At 46.3% G+C, this 17,913-nt stretch overlaps 1 protein-coding gene across 1 annotated transcript in view; it reads left to right on the top strand.

The window, feature by feature from the left end:
- Positions 1 to 17,913, top strand: part of PDE4DIP (phosphodiesterase 4D interacting protein) — a 139,766-nt gene that overhangs the window by 116,839 nt on the left and 5,014 nt on the right. The window contains exons 34-41 of the mRNA XM_056844684.1: positions 5,332 to 5,619; positions 11,165 to 11,296; positions 11,822 to 11,999; positions 13,574 to 13,704; positions 14,980 to 15,195; positions 15,312 to 15,410; positions 16,334 to 16,527; positions 17,732 to 17,842. Of these exons, the coding sequence (XP_056700662.1) occupies positions 5,332 to 5,619; positions 11,165 to 11,296; positions 11,822 to 11,999; positions 13,574 to 13,704; positions 14,980 to 15,195; positions 15,312 to 15,410; positions 16,334 to 16,527; positions 17,732 to 17,842 (1,349 nt within the window). The remainder of the gene's footprint in view (positions 1 to 5,331; positions 5,620 to 11,164; positions 11,297 to 11,821; positions 12,000 to 13,573; positions 13,705 to 14,979; positions 15,196 to 15,311; positions 15,411 to 16,333; positions 16,528 to 17,731; positions 17,843 to 17,913) is intronic.

Here is a 17,913-nt window from a genome sequence, read left to right as displayed (position 1 = left end):
TTCAACTTGTCATAACTCAGGGCCTCAGCATGTCTAGATCTGATCTGGGACAGATGTTTTGAAGATTCTAAAAGGCCACGGAGGCAGGAAGCCACATGTCATTACAGGGCAGGAGCCTTGGAACGGAGGGCATTTGTGGATTCACTGGTGTGAGTTGGTGAGAGCTTTTTGTATTCCACTTTCTCACAGCAGTGGCTCCCTACTTGAGGGGTGGCCAGCACTAGCTTCAGAAATTCCTGGAGATTTGGGGACAGTGCTTTGGGAGGGCAGAGTTTGAGGGGAGGGGATGTGATGTTATAGAGTCCACCCTTTGAAGTTGTAGCTAGTCCCCAGGCTTCAAAGATCAGTTACCTTCAGGGTATCTGCTCTTTGTAGCATGGGGGCCAAGAGTAATTCCAGGAGAGCTCCAGGCCCCACCTAAGGTTGGCAGTAGGGTTGCCAACCTCCAGGTACTAGCTGGAGACCTCCTGCTATTACAACTGATCAGTTCCCCTGGAGAAAATGGCCGCTTTGGCCATTGGACTCTATGGCATTGAAGCCCCTCCCCAAACCCCACCCTCCTCAGGTTCCGCCCCAAAAATCTCCCGCTGGTGGCGAAGAGGGACCTGGCAACTCTAGTTGGCAGCCCTATTGTGAGCTGGATTAAGGTGATTGACTGGGGAGCTGGAAAGTCAGGAGCCCCTTAGCACAGCTGGGGGTTGGACTAGAGTGTCTTGGGTTCTGTAGCTACATCCTTCAGAAGTGAAATGTCTGTTGCCTATCTCTGCCGCATCTGCAACCCGTACCTGCCGTTTGCCTCAGTAAGGAACGGGAAGGATTCGGAAAGGGCAGATTCATATATGAAGCAGCCTGTCACCCATGAGAAGGGATTATTCTTAAGAGATGAAAGAACTCCAAAGAGAGTGTTGAAATGCATGCTTGAGTACAAAAAGAGGTAGGTGTGGTGCTGAGGTTTCTCAGGTCTTAACCTGACATGCCAGCTCTTCAGCCTCCTTGCCAGTATCTCAGGAATAAAGTTTTCCAGAAAGGGAGAGCTCTTGTCTGTTTGCTGTTTGCCCTGCTGCACCATCTCCACTACTTTTACTCTCAAGCCACAAGAAAGAAAGAAAAAATAAAGAGTTTGTTTTTGTATGCCGACTTTCTCTTATCGCTTAAGGAAGAATCAAACTGGCTTACAATCACCTTCCTTTCTCCTCCCCACAACAGACATCTTGAGAGGTATATGGGGCTTAGAGAGCTCTAAGAGAGCAGTGACTAGCCCAAGGTCACCCAGCTGGCTTCATGTAGAGAAGTGGAGAAAGCAACCTGGTTCACCAGATTAGCGTCCACCACTCATGTGGAGGAGTGGGGAATCAAACCTGGTTCTCCAGATTAGAGTCCACCACCCCAAACCACCACTCTTAACCACTACACCATGCTGGCATAGCCAGTCGCTTCCCCTGCTCAGCTGGATGCTGGCCAGCTGCCCCTCTAGGTATCCCATCTTCCTAGCTCTGAGGCTCCTGCTCCCCTGTGTCTCAAGAGACTTTGAATGGAAAAGATAATCAGGTAGATGTCCTCAACATGCTTGTGGCGAGGGAGGCTAGAATTGAAGTAGAGGTGTTGTCCTAAGTAGGCAGTCTCCACTTTGGTTGGGGGGAATTAACTGGAGACAGAGAGCGAGAGGGGGATAACCGGGATCGATAACCTATGTATAGCAGGATAGTCCCAAGTGAAAACTCTCAAATGAGCAGGGAGTTGTATAATTAAAATATGTTTTTACTAACAAATAAGTAATAAAAACAAGAAATATATCTCAAGCAATGAGGATACACACCCGAAGCAAACAAGAGTTGACTGAGAGAAAAGGGAAGACATTGGATAGGGTTTCAGGGATGGGTGACAGTTACCAGTCTTGAGGGGATATCCAGGGAAAGCAGCGCTGAAGAGGAAAACAACCCACGTTTTCAGGAGCAAAGGAAAGAGTCCACACGCAAGTGGGGGTACGCGCACAGATCCAGAACACACACACTATGAATGACCAAAGGACCAATATTTATACCCCAAAATGGGTCCTGAGGCAGTATGAGGTAAGCTGGCAGAAAAGCAAGAGTCAAAAAATTGATTGCTTCTCTGGGGTTTGAACAAAAAGATAGGAGAGGTTTGGTGAATCTTTAGTACCCAAGAGAATGCCTGGAATTTTCTCTTGAATATTGATTGATCGCTGGGATGTATGCAGATAGGGTAATTAATGGCCTGCTAGGAGCTCTAATTAAATCACCTAGGGTGACACAATGGGGATTAGCTGGCCCCATTGTCCAGCCATGCACACCTTAGGGCCAGGGGCAAAGTTCAGTAGCCAACCGCCTTCCTGCCCAGGCTTGACACACAAGATGGATCCCAAAACTCTCTGAGAAGCATCCATTTTGTGGGGAGCAGTGTCTTGTCCTTATGCCAGTCTTTGGGCCCTGTGCCTTTGTGGCACTCCTTAGCGGGAGGAGGGGTCAAATTGCTTACATAGGGTCCTGCTAGGGTTAGGCGCATAGATCCTGCCTGGCTGCACACTATCTTTTTTCCTGCCAAGAGGTGCCAACCCTGCTCAGCTCTCTGCCACCCTGCTGAGAGAGCCAGCAGTGGTGCCTATCAATGTGAACTACCCAAGGTTGGGTGGAAAAGGTAAAGTTATATAATAGAATTTTTATTTTATTTTAAGGCGCTTATATCTCAATTAAAAACATTAACATTGTAAAACAAGGCACAATGGCAACTCATAAGGTTGATAGACCTGAACCACTATATCCCTCAGTCCCCACCTGGGCATTGAAAAGGGGCAAGCAGTAGCATGCCTTCTGTTAGTTCCTTTGCCAGTGTTCTTTGTGGATGGGTTGCTGGCCAGATGCATGCCTGCTTATAAGATTGGCTTTTTAATGTTTTTGATTATGGTATATATGCAGGTCCTTCTCTTATTTTCACAACAACTCAGGGAAATTGGTTAGCGGTTGCATCAAGGGCACCAGGCAAGCTTTGTGTTTAAGAGTGGGATTTGAACCTGAGTCTCCCTACTCGCTATGGCTGCTGCACCATGTTGGTTCATCCTCTTCAACAGCCCATGGCATCTTGTGGCGTGTGTCTTGTAATCGTGGTTTGCCGCTTCTGCCAGAGCCATAGCTTTGTGCAAGCCTTGTCCTGTGAGATTCAGACGAGGAAGGCTGAAGGAAGGGGCTGTACCTCAGTGGTAGAGCATCTGCTTGGCACGCAAAAGGTCCCAGGTTCAATCCCTGGCATCTCCAGTTAAAGGGACTAGGCAAGTAGGTGATGTGAAAGACCTCCGCCTGAGACCCTGGAGAGCTGCTGCTGGTCTGAGTAGACAATACTGACTTTGATGGACCAAGGGTCTGATTCAGTATGAGGCAGCTTCATGTGACATGCGGCCATTGTTACAGTAGCAAATGGCTGAGCTGATTGCAGGCACGGCACTGTGAAATTGGATGTCCTAGTTCTGTACAGCCAGGGCTTCAAGTCAGTCCTTCATTTTCCTCATGCCCAGAGGCTATTGTTTTCAAAGGGTTGTTGTAAGTGTACAACGAGGAGAGGAGAACGATGTAAGCTGCTTTGGGTCCCTATTGGGGAGAAAGGCATAAATGAAGCAAGTAAATCAATCAATTGTTACACTGGCCTTTTATGCAGTGATGCTTCCCCATGGTCACCCCGGCCTACTGCTTCGGGGCTTCCTTTTGATTATGCGTGCCTTTTCCGACACTGTTTTAGTCAGAATCTGGAAAATGTGGGCAAAATGCACAGGGAGAGCGAGCCGACCTCTGATGGTTGGAAAAGGCCTGCATAATCAAAAGGAAGCCCCAAAGCAGTCGGTAGTGGTGACCTTGGGGAAACGTCCCTGCATAAAAGGCCATTCTGACAATGTTCAGAAAATGTATGGCTCAAAGGAAGAACTAGTTTGATCTTATTGAAATCAAGGAGGACACTTGTGTTTCCTGCTTTTCTTTATGGTTTAGTATGGTGGTGCCAAGTTGAGACTGGAGAGTGGCTGATTTTTGCCTTTCTTTTGAACCAAATGTTGGCTCCCAAAGTGGCACAGAGCACTATCATAAGAACATAAGAAAGGCCCTGCTGGATCAGACCAAGGCCCATCAAGTCCAGCAGTCTGTTCATACAGTGGCCAACCAGGGGCCTCCAGGAAGCCCACAAACAAGACGGCTGCAGCAGCACCATCCTTCCTGTGGTCCACAGCACCTAATATAATAGGCACGCTCCTCTGATCCTGGAGAGAATAGGTATGCATCATGACTAGTATTCATTTTGACTAGTAGCCATGGATAGCCCTCTCCTCCATGAACATGTCCACTCCCCTCTTAAAGCCTTCCAAGTTGGCAGCCATCACCACATAAGAAAATAAGAAAAGCCATGCTGGATCAGACTGAGGCCCATCAAGTCTAGCAGACTGTTCACACAGTGGCCAACCAGGTGCCTCTAGGAAGCCCACAAACAAGACGACTGCAGCAGCGTTGTCCTGCCTGTGTTCCACAGCACCTAATATAATGGGCATGCTCCTCTGATACTGGAGAGCAGTGGTTCCCAAACTGTGCTCCACAGAGCACTTGGTGCTCCACGGAACATCTCCTAGTGCTCCATGAAGATATTGGAAAGAAAAATACTACTGTCATTCGGTTTAGTATATAGGTGCTAGGTGAAAATTAGTGCTCCGTGACAAATTTCTCTCCTGAAAAGTGCTCCATGACTCAAAATGTTTGGGAACCGCTGCTGTAGAGAATAGGTATGCATCATGACTAGTACTCATTTTGACTAGTAGCCATAGATACCCCTATCCTCCATGAACATGCCACTCCCCTCTTAAAGCCTTCCAGGTGGGCAGCCATCACCACATCCTGGGGCAGGGAGTTCCCTTCTAAGGTCCTGAGCATCGCATTCTAAGGTCCTGAGCACCCCACGTTCCCCTCATAAGAACTTAAGAAAGGCTATGCTGTATCAGACCAAGGCCCAACAAGTCCAGCAGTCTGTTCACACAAGGCCAACCAGGTGCCTCTACGAAGCCCACAAACAAGATGACTGCAGCAGCATTGTCCTGCTTGTGTTCCAAAGCACCTAATATAATAGGCATGCTCCTCTGATCCTGGAGATAATAGGTATGCATCATGACTAGCATTCATTTTGACTAGTAGCCATGGACAGCCCTCTCCTCCATGAACATGTCCACTCCCCTCTTAAAGCCTTCCAAGTGGGCAGCCATCATCACATCCTGGGGCAGGGAGTTCCCTTCTAAGGTCGTGAGCATCACATTTGGTCTTGTCACTAACTCATATCCCCTCTGCCTAGGTGTATCACTCCCGGCACTGTCACCAGCAAAACCAGAGTTGCCGACTGGCCTCTTTGCCACAGATAGCCCGGCCTTCAGCTCCCAGCGCTGCCCCCAGGCCGGCCATTGCATTCCTCGGCCATTTCCTGTGCAGAGCTCTGCCAGCTGGAACAAGAAAGCTGGGGAGGCCCTGGGGGACAGCAGGGACGCCAGGGATACGACTCGCTTCCAAGAGCCTCCGAAGGGACTTGTCTGTGGAAGTCTGCCTTCCTGCTCCTCAGCATGCCTAGCAGGCCTGAGGCCCTCAGGTAACACCGATGGTTCTCCCGCTTATGAGTATGAGGGGGGGGATGTGTTTGCAAAGGAGGTAATGGCCAATTTAATCTTGCACTCCCGGGCACAAGAAGGACAATAAGTCCTTGAGTAATTAGTGATTGGTTCTAGGTCGCCTCACCTCTTCCTTTCAGGCTATTGAACATTCAGTTGACAAAATTGCCCAAGGGTTGAGACACCACCTCATACTGCAACCCTGATCCGAACCCCTTTCCCCTCCTCAAGGTTGCAATTGATCCTTAAAGTGCTGAGCAAATCTGTTCCTGGTTTTCCCAATATGGAATCAATAGGGTTGCCGACCTCCAGGTGGTTATAAATGAACAGAAACACTAATGCTGCAAAATGTATGTCACAACCCAAGAAGTAGCACAAGACTCCAATGTAAACAAACTACAACACAAGAAAAATATTTGTATGCTTATACCAATTGTATGCTTATACCAATATCAACTGTATTGTTAAAAAACAATATTGCATTAATTTTGCATTAATTCGAGAACGATGTTCCCCAATCCTTAGTCTGATCATTCTTGATGTACATCCTATATATAAGAGTCCACAGGGGCAAACAATGGAATAAACTACATTAGAGGTGCCACAATTAGAAAATTGTTTAAGCTGAAATTTGAACCCTGTCGTTAGGGAACTCATGTCTTTAACAGGTAAGCACAGATGCTCCAAAAATAATGGAGGCCCCTCTGGTAGCCCATTTTACTGAAAAAGGACATAGAGCAGATGAACTGAGATTTTTTGTTCTTTGGGTCTACAAACATCACCCTTATAATGCTTGTAATATACAGACCATTCTTCATAGACAAGAGACACGCTTCATACATTTATTGAAAACATTACATCCTGGTGGACTCAATACAGAGCTAGATCTTTCATGTTTTTTTATAATAATCACTCCATGCTGTTCCACATATTCCTTTTATATTTAGGCAGTTCATTATCACCCTGGAATTTTTGCTAATTGAAATGTTAGAAGCTCACTAATGCAATATTGTTATATGTTTAAGTAGTGTTAATAGCATTAAAAAGTTTAAAATGCTCAAAAATGTTTTTCAAAAATGTTAAAAATGTTTAAAAATGTTTGAAAATGTTCAAAAATGTTAAAAACGTGTTAAAATGTTAAAAATATTTTAAAAGGGTTATTAATATCAATAACAACCAATTGGGTATCATCAATAGTTCATATATCACACAATAGGACATTTTGTCCTAATTGATGGTTTGGCTCTATAAATACAAGAATGCTCATTAATCAACCACACACCTGTTACCTATAAAAAGATCAGAATAGTTGGTCAGAACAGGCAACGTTACAGAAGGACTCACATCCTCTAAACAGAAGTTGACTGATTCATTGGTATGTATGGTGATTATTATTATATACTAGCGGTACCCGGCCATGCGTTGCTGTGGCCCAGTCTGGTTAAATGGAAAAGAAAGAAAAGAGAAAGCGCAAGTTTCTAATATGTTTAATTTCACAATGCTTGTGGGTAGACAATATTTTTTGTTGTTCCATTGTCTGTTCAGATATAGAGATTGTGTGGTTTGCCGACTCTAGAACACGCAACATATAATTGTCCATGTGAGAAGGAATCTGTGTCTAGATCTGAACCGCACAATTCTAAAGATTGGCCCTGAGCTTTGTTGATGGTGATTGCAAACGCCAATGGAATTGGGAATTGCAATCTCTTAAATTGAAATGGCATATCCGTTGGAATCATAGGAATGCGAGGAATGAGGACATCTTCACCTTTGAAAGGTCCTGTCAAGATTGTTGCTTCTACGACGTTGCTCATGAATTTTTTTACTGCAAGCCGCATGGCGTTGCAAAGCTTTGGCTGGTTGATATTTCGCAACATGATAATTGGCACGCCAATTTTCAATTGCAGTACGTGCGGTGGCATCCCTGGCAGATCGAGTGAATTTAAAAATTCTGTTGGATAATTAACCACTTCATATGCTTCCACAACAGTGTCGACAGACTTGTATGTGACTGCCTTGCTTTGAATGTGAGACTGAATAATATTGTTAAGTTCGTAGATGTCTTTGTTCTTGGCCACAAGAATAGCTCGTTCACTCAGCCAGTCATGATTGTTATAATTGGTTTGAATATTGGGAAATACTTTTTCAACCAATTCTTCTTTTGACGTCACTAAATTGCAGAAGTTATGAGGCAATGAAATTCGTCCTGAGGTTCCCAATTTCCAGCAATTGATGTGAGAATATCTCAGCTGATCGATTGTTTTGCAGCTGGACATGCATATTTGTAGTTAATTTTAACGTCTTTGCGTGTCGCCACAAAGTAGAGTATTTCAGGCAAGCATTTATTTTGTCCGCTGGTGTCGATCGAGGAATTACAGGTAATATTTGCCTGAAATCTCCTGCAAGTAATATTAATGCATTCCCAAATGGTCTGATGTTTCCACGCAAATCTTGCAATGATCGATCAAGAGCCTCGAGCGATTTGTTGTGCGCCATTGTGCACTCATCCCAAACAATACGTTTGCATTTCTGCAGTACTTTTCCCATGCCGGATGCTTTGGAAATGTTGCACGTGGGAGTTTCAATGAATTGCATGTTCAATGGCAGTTCTTCTGGTAGCAATGTCGTAGCTATTCCAGACGACGCAAGAGCTAAGGCTATGTCATTTTGGGATCGAATTGCTGCCAGAATCAGTCTAATTAGGAACGTTTTACCAGTTCCTCCTGGTGCATCTAAGAAGAAAGCGTGTGTTGCTTTAACGTCCAACAAATGGTGCTGTTTTTCCAAAAAAGCATGCTTTTACCTGTCACAGGTGTGACATCTATATAATAGTAGGTATAAAAATATATAAAAACACGCGCGTATTCGAATGCAACTTTGTATCAAAATTTCAAAGCAATCAGTGAAGAACTTTTGGAGATTTAAGATTTTGAACAAACGAACATTTACATTTTTATTTATATGATAGATAGATAGATAGATAGATAGATAGATAGATAGATAGATAGATAGATAGAGGGTTGATTTTTTGAATCTATTTAAAACATACAGCTAACAGTCTGTCATTAATCATCGTTATACAGGCTGACAGAGCTATTTTAGATAGCGAAAACGCAATTTTATTCCGGAAAAGCGTTTCCTCTACTTCCCCTCAGGGATTCCAGGACTCTCCCGGAGCCCTCCTGAGGCTCCCGGCCACGCCGGGACTCTCATCGCATTACTCCAGCAGACCACTCGTGGAAGAGCCGCTGCTTTTTCTTGGCGAATCCCTCCCTCCCACGAGGTTTTTCTCCCCCCGTAATACCATAGGCTGCCTTCCAATACAGCAAGCTACCTCCACGAGGGAGCTCTCCGTCTCGCCATACTGTGTTGCCCAGCTGACGTCATTCCACACCTCCCTCTCACCGCTTCTCAGCGGGTTGATACGGAGAGAGCGCTCGCGGCTTTTGCCGGCATGGAGCGCACGATTTTGAGTTTCATACAATGCATCCAGAGCATACACAGTATTATAACGGCACGTACTGCATTTATATAACATTGAGAAAAAGGCTGATATTTGGATATCAATTCAATGTGTGCAAGCGCAGTGCGAAGGAGGCTAGCGCTCCATTACTCTTAAGGAATGTGAACTGATTTCCAGCTCTTTATTTAGTACGTTGCACCATTGCAATATTATTCTTGGCAGTCATTCATGATTTTAATAATTTGGTGGAAGACTTTAGTTGTAGTATAGTGTGGGTTGTAGACATTAACATCATAGCTGTCAATATTATGTTGTCAGAATATAGTGGCTTAGTACAGTAACATTTTTGTATTAGACATAGGAATATTTATTGTCATATTGAATATTGTAGAAGGATACATATTAATGCTCATATTGTTATTTAACAATACAGTTTGAATTGGTATAAGCATACAAATATTTTTCTTGTGTTGTAGTTTGTTTACATTGGAGTCTTGTGCTGCTTCTTGGGTTGTGACCTCCAGGTGGTGGCTGGAGATCTCCCGCTACTACAACTGATCTCCAGGCGACAAGAGATCAGTTTCCCTGGAGAAAATGGCCATGGGACTCTATGGCATTAAAGTCCCTCCCCTCTCCAAACCCTGTCCTCCTCAGACTCCACCCCCCCCAAATCTCCAGGTATTTCCCAACCTGGAGTTGGCAACCCTATGGATCAGGCCAGTGGTTCATCAAGTCCACCATCCTGTTCCCCACAGCAGCCAAATCAGTTGCCCTGCAGGGCCAAACCCTCAGGGGATAGAGGCCAATGGCCTGGTGCTGCCTCCTAGCACTGCATTTCAAAGGTTTGCTGCTTCTGTGTATGGAGGTTTCCTTAATATTCATGGTGGCTAGTAGCCACTGATGGACCTTTCCTTCATGAACCAACCTAATCCTGTGAATTATAGAATCATAGAGTTGGAAGGGACCACCAGGGCCATCTAGCCCAATCCCCTGTACAATGCAGAAACTTCACAACTACCCCCCCACACACACACACACTGACCCAGACTCCATGCCCAGAAGATGGCCAAGGTGCCCTCCCTCTCATGATCTGCCTCTAGGTCATAGAATCAACATTGCTGACAGATGGCCATCTAACCTCTGTTTAAAAACCTCTAGGGAAGGAGAGCTTACCACCTCTTGAGGAAGCCTGTTCCACTGAGTTTAAAGGCACAGTCTCAGTTGGCTTGGCCCTTGAAGGGGGATAGATCAAACATTGAAATGAAACTCTTATAGAACTACCACGCAGAAACTATTTTCTGTGTTCTTTCTGTTGCCACTGCAAATGGAGTGGCGATATTAGTGGCGATAGAATGTCCTAATGATAGTTTCCCCCACAGTTCCCTTAGCTCCAGCCCACCGTGGTTACATTTCCCCACCCCCTTTGCACCATCACAGGACAATACTGCTGCTATAGCTTATTTTTTTAAAGCCAAAAGAAAAGTGCTCTGGTGGCATGGGGTGGTAGGAAAGGCAGGCAGTGTCGGAACCAAGGCAAGCAAGAAGGCACTGATGTGGATGAGACCTGCAAAAATGAACACTTTCCAGCCCACACAGTGCTTGAAGTTTCTTTGGCCACAGCCGTCCCTGAAAGATTGTACCAAACCAGGTTTGAGAAAGACAGTTGCAAAGCAGGTGGTAAAAGGCAGAAAAAGGGATAATTAGGGGACAAGATCATGTGGACACTCCATAAAATGCTGCTCTAGTATGGGGGAGGGGGAACTGGAGCAAAACCTCTGCATGGAAGCGGCCTGAATTTTCAGATTCTGCCTCCAAAACACAGTTTTCTACTTTCTGGAATGGCATCAGTCAGGCCTAGCTGAGGACCATTCCTGTGCTTGGAAAGTGCAGTTTCTGGGTCTCAGTTTGCACGCCAGGCAGTGATGCAAACTGTGATCATGCTAGCTCATGCTGGTCTATGTCATGGATTCTCGGGGCAAAGCCAGGCCTCTCAGACCTTATTAGCCCTGATTTCAAGTTCCCTTTCTCTTGTATTTTCATGTCCTTTCACTGGCTGGACATAGATGCTAGTTTGCTACAAGAACATCTGGCCGAGATCCGGATCCTGGGCCAGCGCTTGGCAGAGTCCATTTCCACCAATAATCGCCTGCGGGAGAAGCTGGAGGCAAGTCTGGTCTCCGTAGCAAAGAGCAACGGTAAGAGAAAAGCCATCCTCAGCAATTTGGGGAAAGGATTGCCGGCAGCTGAACCCTGAGGGCACCTATTCTCTCCAGAATCAGAGGAGCGTGCCTATTATATTAGGTGCTGTGGAAGACAGGCAGAATAATGCTGCTGCAGCCGTCTTGTTTGTGGGCTTCCAAGAGGCCCCTGGTTGGCCACAGTGTGAACAGACTGCTGGACTTGATGGGCTTTTCCAGCAGGGCCTTTCTTATGTTCTTATGACAGTGCTCTGTGCCACAGACAGAGGGTGAATGTGAGTGTAAGTACCTATGCATAAACGACCCCTGTCTCCTGGGGTTCCAGAAAATGAGAACATCCCCTCTGGCAGTGGAGCCCCCAGCCCTGGACCACGTGTATCTGTAAGCCGAACACCACAATGCCCATCCTATGTTTGTTCCAAGAAAGAATGGTAGCACAAGAGCGCTCTGTGTCTGGGCTCTTGAATGCGCTATCGACCAGTAAGGTGAGCCTTCTTCCTGACTGCCTCTCTCGACCTCCAGAGTGGGGGCACCTGCAGGAAGCTCTGCTGGCATCACACTCCAAGCTGCTGGTCGGAGAGGTGGAGCTGGAACAGCAACGGGCTGAGCAGCAGCGGCTGCGGGAGGAAGTCTGGGGCAAGCAGCGAGACTTCACGCAGCTCCAGGAGGAGTGCCTGGCCCTGAAGAAGGACAATATGAGGTGAGCCAAACAGAACAGCCAGCAAGGACCTGTTCTGAGATATGGATGTTCAGGGAGAAAGAGAGCATCTCCTTGCCCCCCAGATGGGAGGTAAAAATTCTGTAGGGTGAAGGGGAGCCTGGGGGCATGGAGTAGGGTTGCCAACCTCCAGGTGGTTCATCACCGCAGGAGGAAATGGTACTTTTTGCAGGTCAATTCCGATATTTGAATGTACGGATTCCACGTTAAGGTGAAAGACCGGCAGCATGATGCACAATTTGTCTTATAATGCTACCGGAGCAAGATAAATCAATAATGAGCTGATGAAGCCATCAAAACATGATCCTGATCGATCTCACGTCCTCATCTTTCATTAGTACCGTTGATTGTCGCCTTGTTGAATCTACATCCGTTGGACTACGGTCCGTAATAACACAAGTTGGGTTTTTGTATCCTAACCGCGGAAAGTTGAACAACCCTACTCGGGTGCAAATAGACTTTGTTACATGACCAGGCAGCTTGACTATGGACGCAAGGGTGCTTAATATTGATTGTAATGATTGATCGTAATGTTTGTTTCTGTATTTGTGATATGATATTGTATGAAGGAATACATTGTATAGGAACTGTTGCACTCTTAGGATATTAGGTTTAGGTTATTAGGTTGATTTATGTAAGTAATAGGTGTATTTTCATGAAAGAAGTAAATTACGGCATGAAGGTTAATGCCCATTTTTTCACTGATATGTAAGGCTTATGTTCTTTTTTCAACATAATATTGAGTGTTTAGATTATTGATAATACAGAGCCATCATGCCGACCATTATCTTCAGCAAACCTCCAGGTGGTGGCTGGAGATCAGCTATTACAACTTATCTCCAGGCGACAGAAAACCTGGAGAAAACGGCCACTGTGGAAGGTGGACGGTATGGCATTGAAGTCCCTCCCCTCCCCAAACCCCATCCTCTTCAGGCTCCACCTCCAAAATCTCCAAGTAGTTCCCAATCTGGAGCTGGCAAACCTAGCAGGGAGTTCTACGGAACTTCCTTAAGAGACTCCAGAATCCAGCTCAGGCATCTCCTTGGCGTAGGGTTGGCATCTCCAGTTGAAAAGGCTAGGTAGGAGGTAATGTTAAAGACCTCTGCCTGAGACCCTGGAGAGTCGCTGCCAGTTTGAGTAGACAATACTGACTGTGCTAGACCAGTGGTCTGATCCAGTATAAGGCAGCTCCATGTGTCCATGTGTCCACTGTCATCTGTATATTTTTGGGGAGGGGACATGGCTCAGTGGTAGAGCATCTGCTTTGCATTCAGAAGGTCCTAGGTTCAGTCCACAGCATCTCCAGTTAAAAGGACTAGGCAAGTAGGTGATGTGAAGGACCTCTGCCTGAGGCCCTGGAGATCCACTGCTGGTCTGAGTCGACAATACTGACTTTGATGGACCAAGGGTCTGATTCAGTAGAAGGCAGCTTCATGTGTTCCTTGGTGTCACTACAGGGTGCGCATGCCTCGACTGCTTAGGGCACTTAACTGTTCAATTAGAGTGTGCTGGACCACTCACTGGGCAGAATGTGCGACCTTCTTCATTTCCCACAGGCTTCAACTCAAAGTCACGTCGCTTCAGCGGCAGTGCGAAGAGGACCAGCTACTCTTCAAAACCTTGCAGGCTGAATTACATGTTTGTGAAGTACCTGGCGGACCCCTGCAGAGGGCAGATTCAGGTATAGGTATGTGCTTGACTCCCCCTGCTCAAATGCAATCACTCCTGTGTCTGGAACGAGAGGAGAACTACATGTTACACTCATTCCTCTGGTCATTTTAAAAGGCTTGTTTTCTTTTCCACATGCAGCCACTGAGGCTGCTTTTTAGAGAGGGAGGGACCATTTATAGGGTTGCCAACCTCCAGGTAGTAGCTGGAGATCTCCTGTTAACACAACTGATCTCCAGCCGATAGAGATCAGTTCCCCTGCAGAAAATGGCCGCTTGGCAATTGGACCGTATGGCATTGAAGTCCCTCCCCTCCCCAAACTTCGCCCTCCTCAGGCTACACCCCAAAAACATCCCACTGGTGGTGAAGAGGGACTTGGCAACCCTAACCATTTACCTTTTCCCTCCTAATTCCTTTTTCTCTGAAATGTGCCATGCTCCTCACCAGCATCCCTGGTATGTTTCTGAGGTTTTTTTTAACCCCAGGATTGGGTAAGTTGCCCAAGCCATTTTCTCTGTTTCCCTATCCATGCAATTTCCAATTTTTACAACCCCCTGGGGGACTCTTTCTCTCTCTCCATTGAGAAATCCAGTCTCCCTGACCTCAGTAGTGGCAATAGTCTAACTGTGATCCTTTTCCCTTTACAGCAGTACCCAGGCATAATTCTGGGGGCTTAGTAGCTTGTTTGGCCTCAGCTGGGTGCTTTAGGCATGGGAGAAGGGCCTCTTGTTTACCTGTTTTCTTGCCAAGTTTCTACTTTGGATTTTGTAAAATATTTGTGAACTGCATCTTTCACAGCTGGCTCGCCAACCCCTGCCCCCTCCAGCATAGTTAAATTGTGGAACTCCCTGCCCCAGGATGTGGTGAGGGCTGCCAGCTTGGAAGGCTTAAGAGGGGAGTGGACATTTTCATGGAGGAGAGGGCTATCCAGGGCTACTAGTCAAAATGGCTACTAGTCATGATGCATATCTATTTTCTCCAGTGTCAGAGGAGCATGCCTATTATCTTAGGTGCTGTGGAACAAAGGCAGGATGGTGCTGCTGCAGCCATATTGTTTGTGGGCTTCCAAGAGGCACCTGGTTGGCCACTGTGTGAACAGACTGCTGGACTTGATGGGCCTTGGTCTGATCCACCATGGCCTTTCTTATGTTCTTATGTAACTACACAAATACTAACTCAGCCCTGGAACCTAACTCTGGTTTCTCTCAGCCATTTTTGGGGCTCCATCTCCTGAACTCTTGCTGAACTGAAATGCAGGAAAGATGGTTTCTAACGCTGCCCTTTTTCTTCTTAGCTTGCCACAGGGATGACCTGTCCAAGGGACCTGCTCCAAATGTCGCTGGCGGCCTCCTGCAGGAAGTCCGGGGTTTGCAGAGTCAGCTGGTGCATGCTGTCCGGGCGAACTGCGTCCTGCGGCAGCAGCTGGAGCAGCAATATAGTCATGGGGCTGGTGTCACTCTCCAAGGTCTTGGTATGTCCTCTTCTGTCTACAGATGGCAGCCCTCGCAAGGTAGGCGAGACTGCAGAGGTAGTCCTGCAGGTCAGGTTGCGCCTTTCCCTTCGTACCTGGCTCAGCGTCCCTTTGTCCCCTCCCCCAGCCGCCAACGTTCTCTTGCTTTTTTTCAGATTCACCACCAGTCCGGGATGTTGGCATGAACTCCCCTTCTCTCTTCCCGCTCATCCCTTTGTCTCTTCCGGTCCTCCAAGCCAATCATGAGGCACAAGGTAAATAAAACAGCCCAAACGTAGTCTCACACACGCACACAGGAAGCCGCTTACAGGCAGTGGCTGCCCATTTTCAGCCTCAGTTGCAAAGTGCTGTGGCTGCCATCAGATGGGTTTTATGTGTGTGTGTTAAGTGCCATCAAGTCGTCTCCGACTCATGGCGACCCTATGAATAAACCTCCTCCAAAACCTCCTCTCCTTAACAGCCTTGCTCAGATCTTGCAAATTGAGGGCTGAGGCTTCCTTTATTGAGTTGATCCATCTCTTGTTGGGTCTTCCTCTTTTCCTGCTGCCCTCAACTTTTCCTAGCATGACTGTCTTTTCCAGTGACTCTTGTCTTCTCATAATGTGACCAAATAATGTGACCAAAATACGATAGCCTCAGTTTCGTCATTTTAGCTTCTAGGGTCAGTTCAGGCTTGATTTGATCTATAACCCACTGATTTGTTTTTTTTGGCAGTCCACGGTATCCGTAACGCTCTCGTCCAACACCACATTTCAAAGGAATCTACCAGCTTTCTTCAGTGTCCAGCTTTCACACCCATACATAGTAATAGGGAATACGATGGCATGAATTAACTTAATCTTGGTGGCCAGTGACACATCCTTACACTTCAGAATCTTTTCTAGCTAGATGGGTTTTACATGCAAGAAATAAGATCTGCCAGGACCTGGCTCTTTTGATTTCTATAGATACAAATAAGCTTTCACAACAAAGTTTGGGACAAAAGATCAGGAAGGATGGCTAGAACGGGCACACACCTGTTCTCAGCCACTAGACTTCTGCAGGAGAAAAATGTAGTTGACAGACCGATATGGACACTTAAGAAAGACAACATCCTTGTTGGAGAATGAAGCTGGGTTAAGCCTTCCCAGACCTTCTTTTGATAAAATTAGGCTCAGTTTTGGTGCTTTGCTTTCAGGGACATCCCCCAGGGATGACTTGGTGCTGGAGAACAATGCACACAAGACGGGGGCCCATGCTGTAAGCCACATTGAGGACTACGGCACCCTCAAACAACAGATCCTAGAGGGCAAGATTCTGGTTGGCAAGATGGCATCACTCCTGAAGACTGGCCAAGAACCACGGGACAGCAGGGTAACAGGGAAACATTTGGTGGGGGGGAAATGCAGAACATTCCTTGGGGAAAAAATTATATTGCTTAGAAGCTGTAAGAAACAGAAGTATATTTGCACATGGAACACCACAGTTCTTATTCCAGAATAAGCTTTCATGTAGTAAAGATCACTTTGTCGCTTGACAAAACATATTGGATGTGTCAGGCTCTAGTCCAAGAAAGCTTCTGGTAGAAAAAGAGTTGGTTTTTATGTCAACTTTTTCTACCTTTTTTAAAAGGAGAATCAAACCAGTTCACAATCCCCTTCCCTTCCTCTCCCCACAACAGACACCTTGTGAAGCAGGTGGGGCTGAGAGAATTCAGAGAGAACTGTGACTAGCCCAAGGTCATCCAGCTGGCTTCATGTGGAAGAGTGAGGAAATCAACCCGGTTCTCCAGATTAGCCTCCGCCGCTCATGTGGAGGAGTGGGGAATCAAACCCGGTTCTCCAGATTAGAACCCACTGCTCCTAATCACTACACCACTCTGGTTGTCTAAACAGAATAAAAAGATGCCATGCCATAAGACTCCTGTTTATTTTTCTGGCAAGGAAATAGCAACAGATATACTTCTGGGGTTATTTCTTAGGAAACTATGGGGGTTACCGCATTATGTATTCCCAGCGATGTATTAAGAGTTTGAAAATGTTATAAAAAACATCGCTTTAAAAGGGTTTTTGGATGCAACGGCTAATAAATGGTTGGAGACATCTTCACAGCTAAAAGGCCAAACAAAGTGCAAACAGTATTTTTTATAACATTTTCAAACTCTTAATACATTGCTGGAATATATAATGCGGTAACCTCTATAGTCAGTTCAAGGCAACACAAGCCCAAGATTGCTAGCATGAATGGCTATGGGGGCAGAAGGCCTGCAGCAATCCCAACTGGCCACTGAGAGAAGCAAACTTCCTTAGCTCCTTGCTACTGTGGTCGGTTTAGAAGAGAGTTGGGTGTTTTCACACATGCCGGATAATGCACTTTCAATCCACATTGCAGCTGGATTTTACTGTGTGAAATGGCAAAGTCCACTGGTAAACGTTCCTTAAAGTGCATTGAAAGTGGATTGAAAGTGCATTATCCGGCATGTGTGAAAACGCCCTGGGATTAGTGGGGCAGCTTGATAAGCTACAAGTGTTTGCAGCGGTGTCAGAGATGCTGGGAAGCTTTCCCTTGACAAAAGTTTCTGATTCTGTTCCTCCAGGTCTTCCATCCAGGAGGTATCAGGCAACTTCTTGCCAACACTAATACCTTGCACCAGATCTTGGAGAAAGCGGCCTCCCTTCTGTCATTGTTCTGGATAGCGGTGCTTCCTGTGACTCAAACACAGCAGGCCGTAAGGAGCAGCTTCGTACTTCTCATCACGGGGTGTGCGATGCCCACAGC

The sequence above is a fragment of the Euleptes europaea genome, chromosome 2 (assembly GCF_029931775.1).
Source record: "Euleptes europaea isolate rEulEur1 chromosome 2, rEulEur1.hap1, whole genome shotgun sequence".
Lineage (NCBI taxonomy): Eukaryota > Metazoa > Chordata > Lepidosauria > Squamata > Sphaerodactylidae > Euleptes > Euleptes europaea.
The sequence above is the reverse complement of the archived record's forward strand: the minus strand, read 5'-3'. Positions and strand labels throughout refer to the sequence as shown.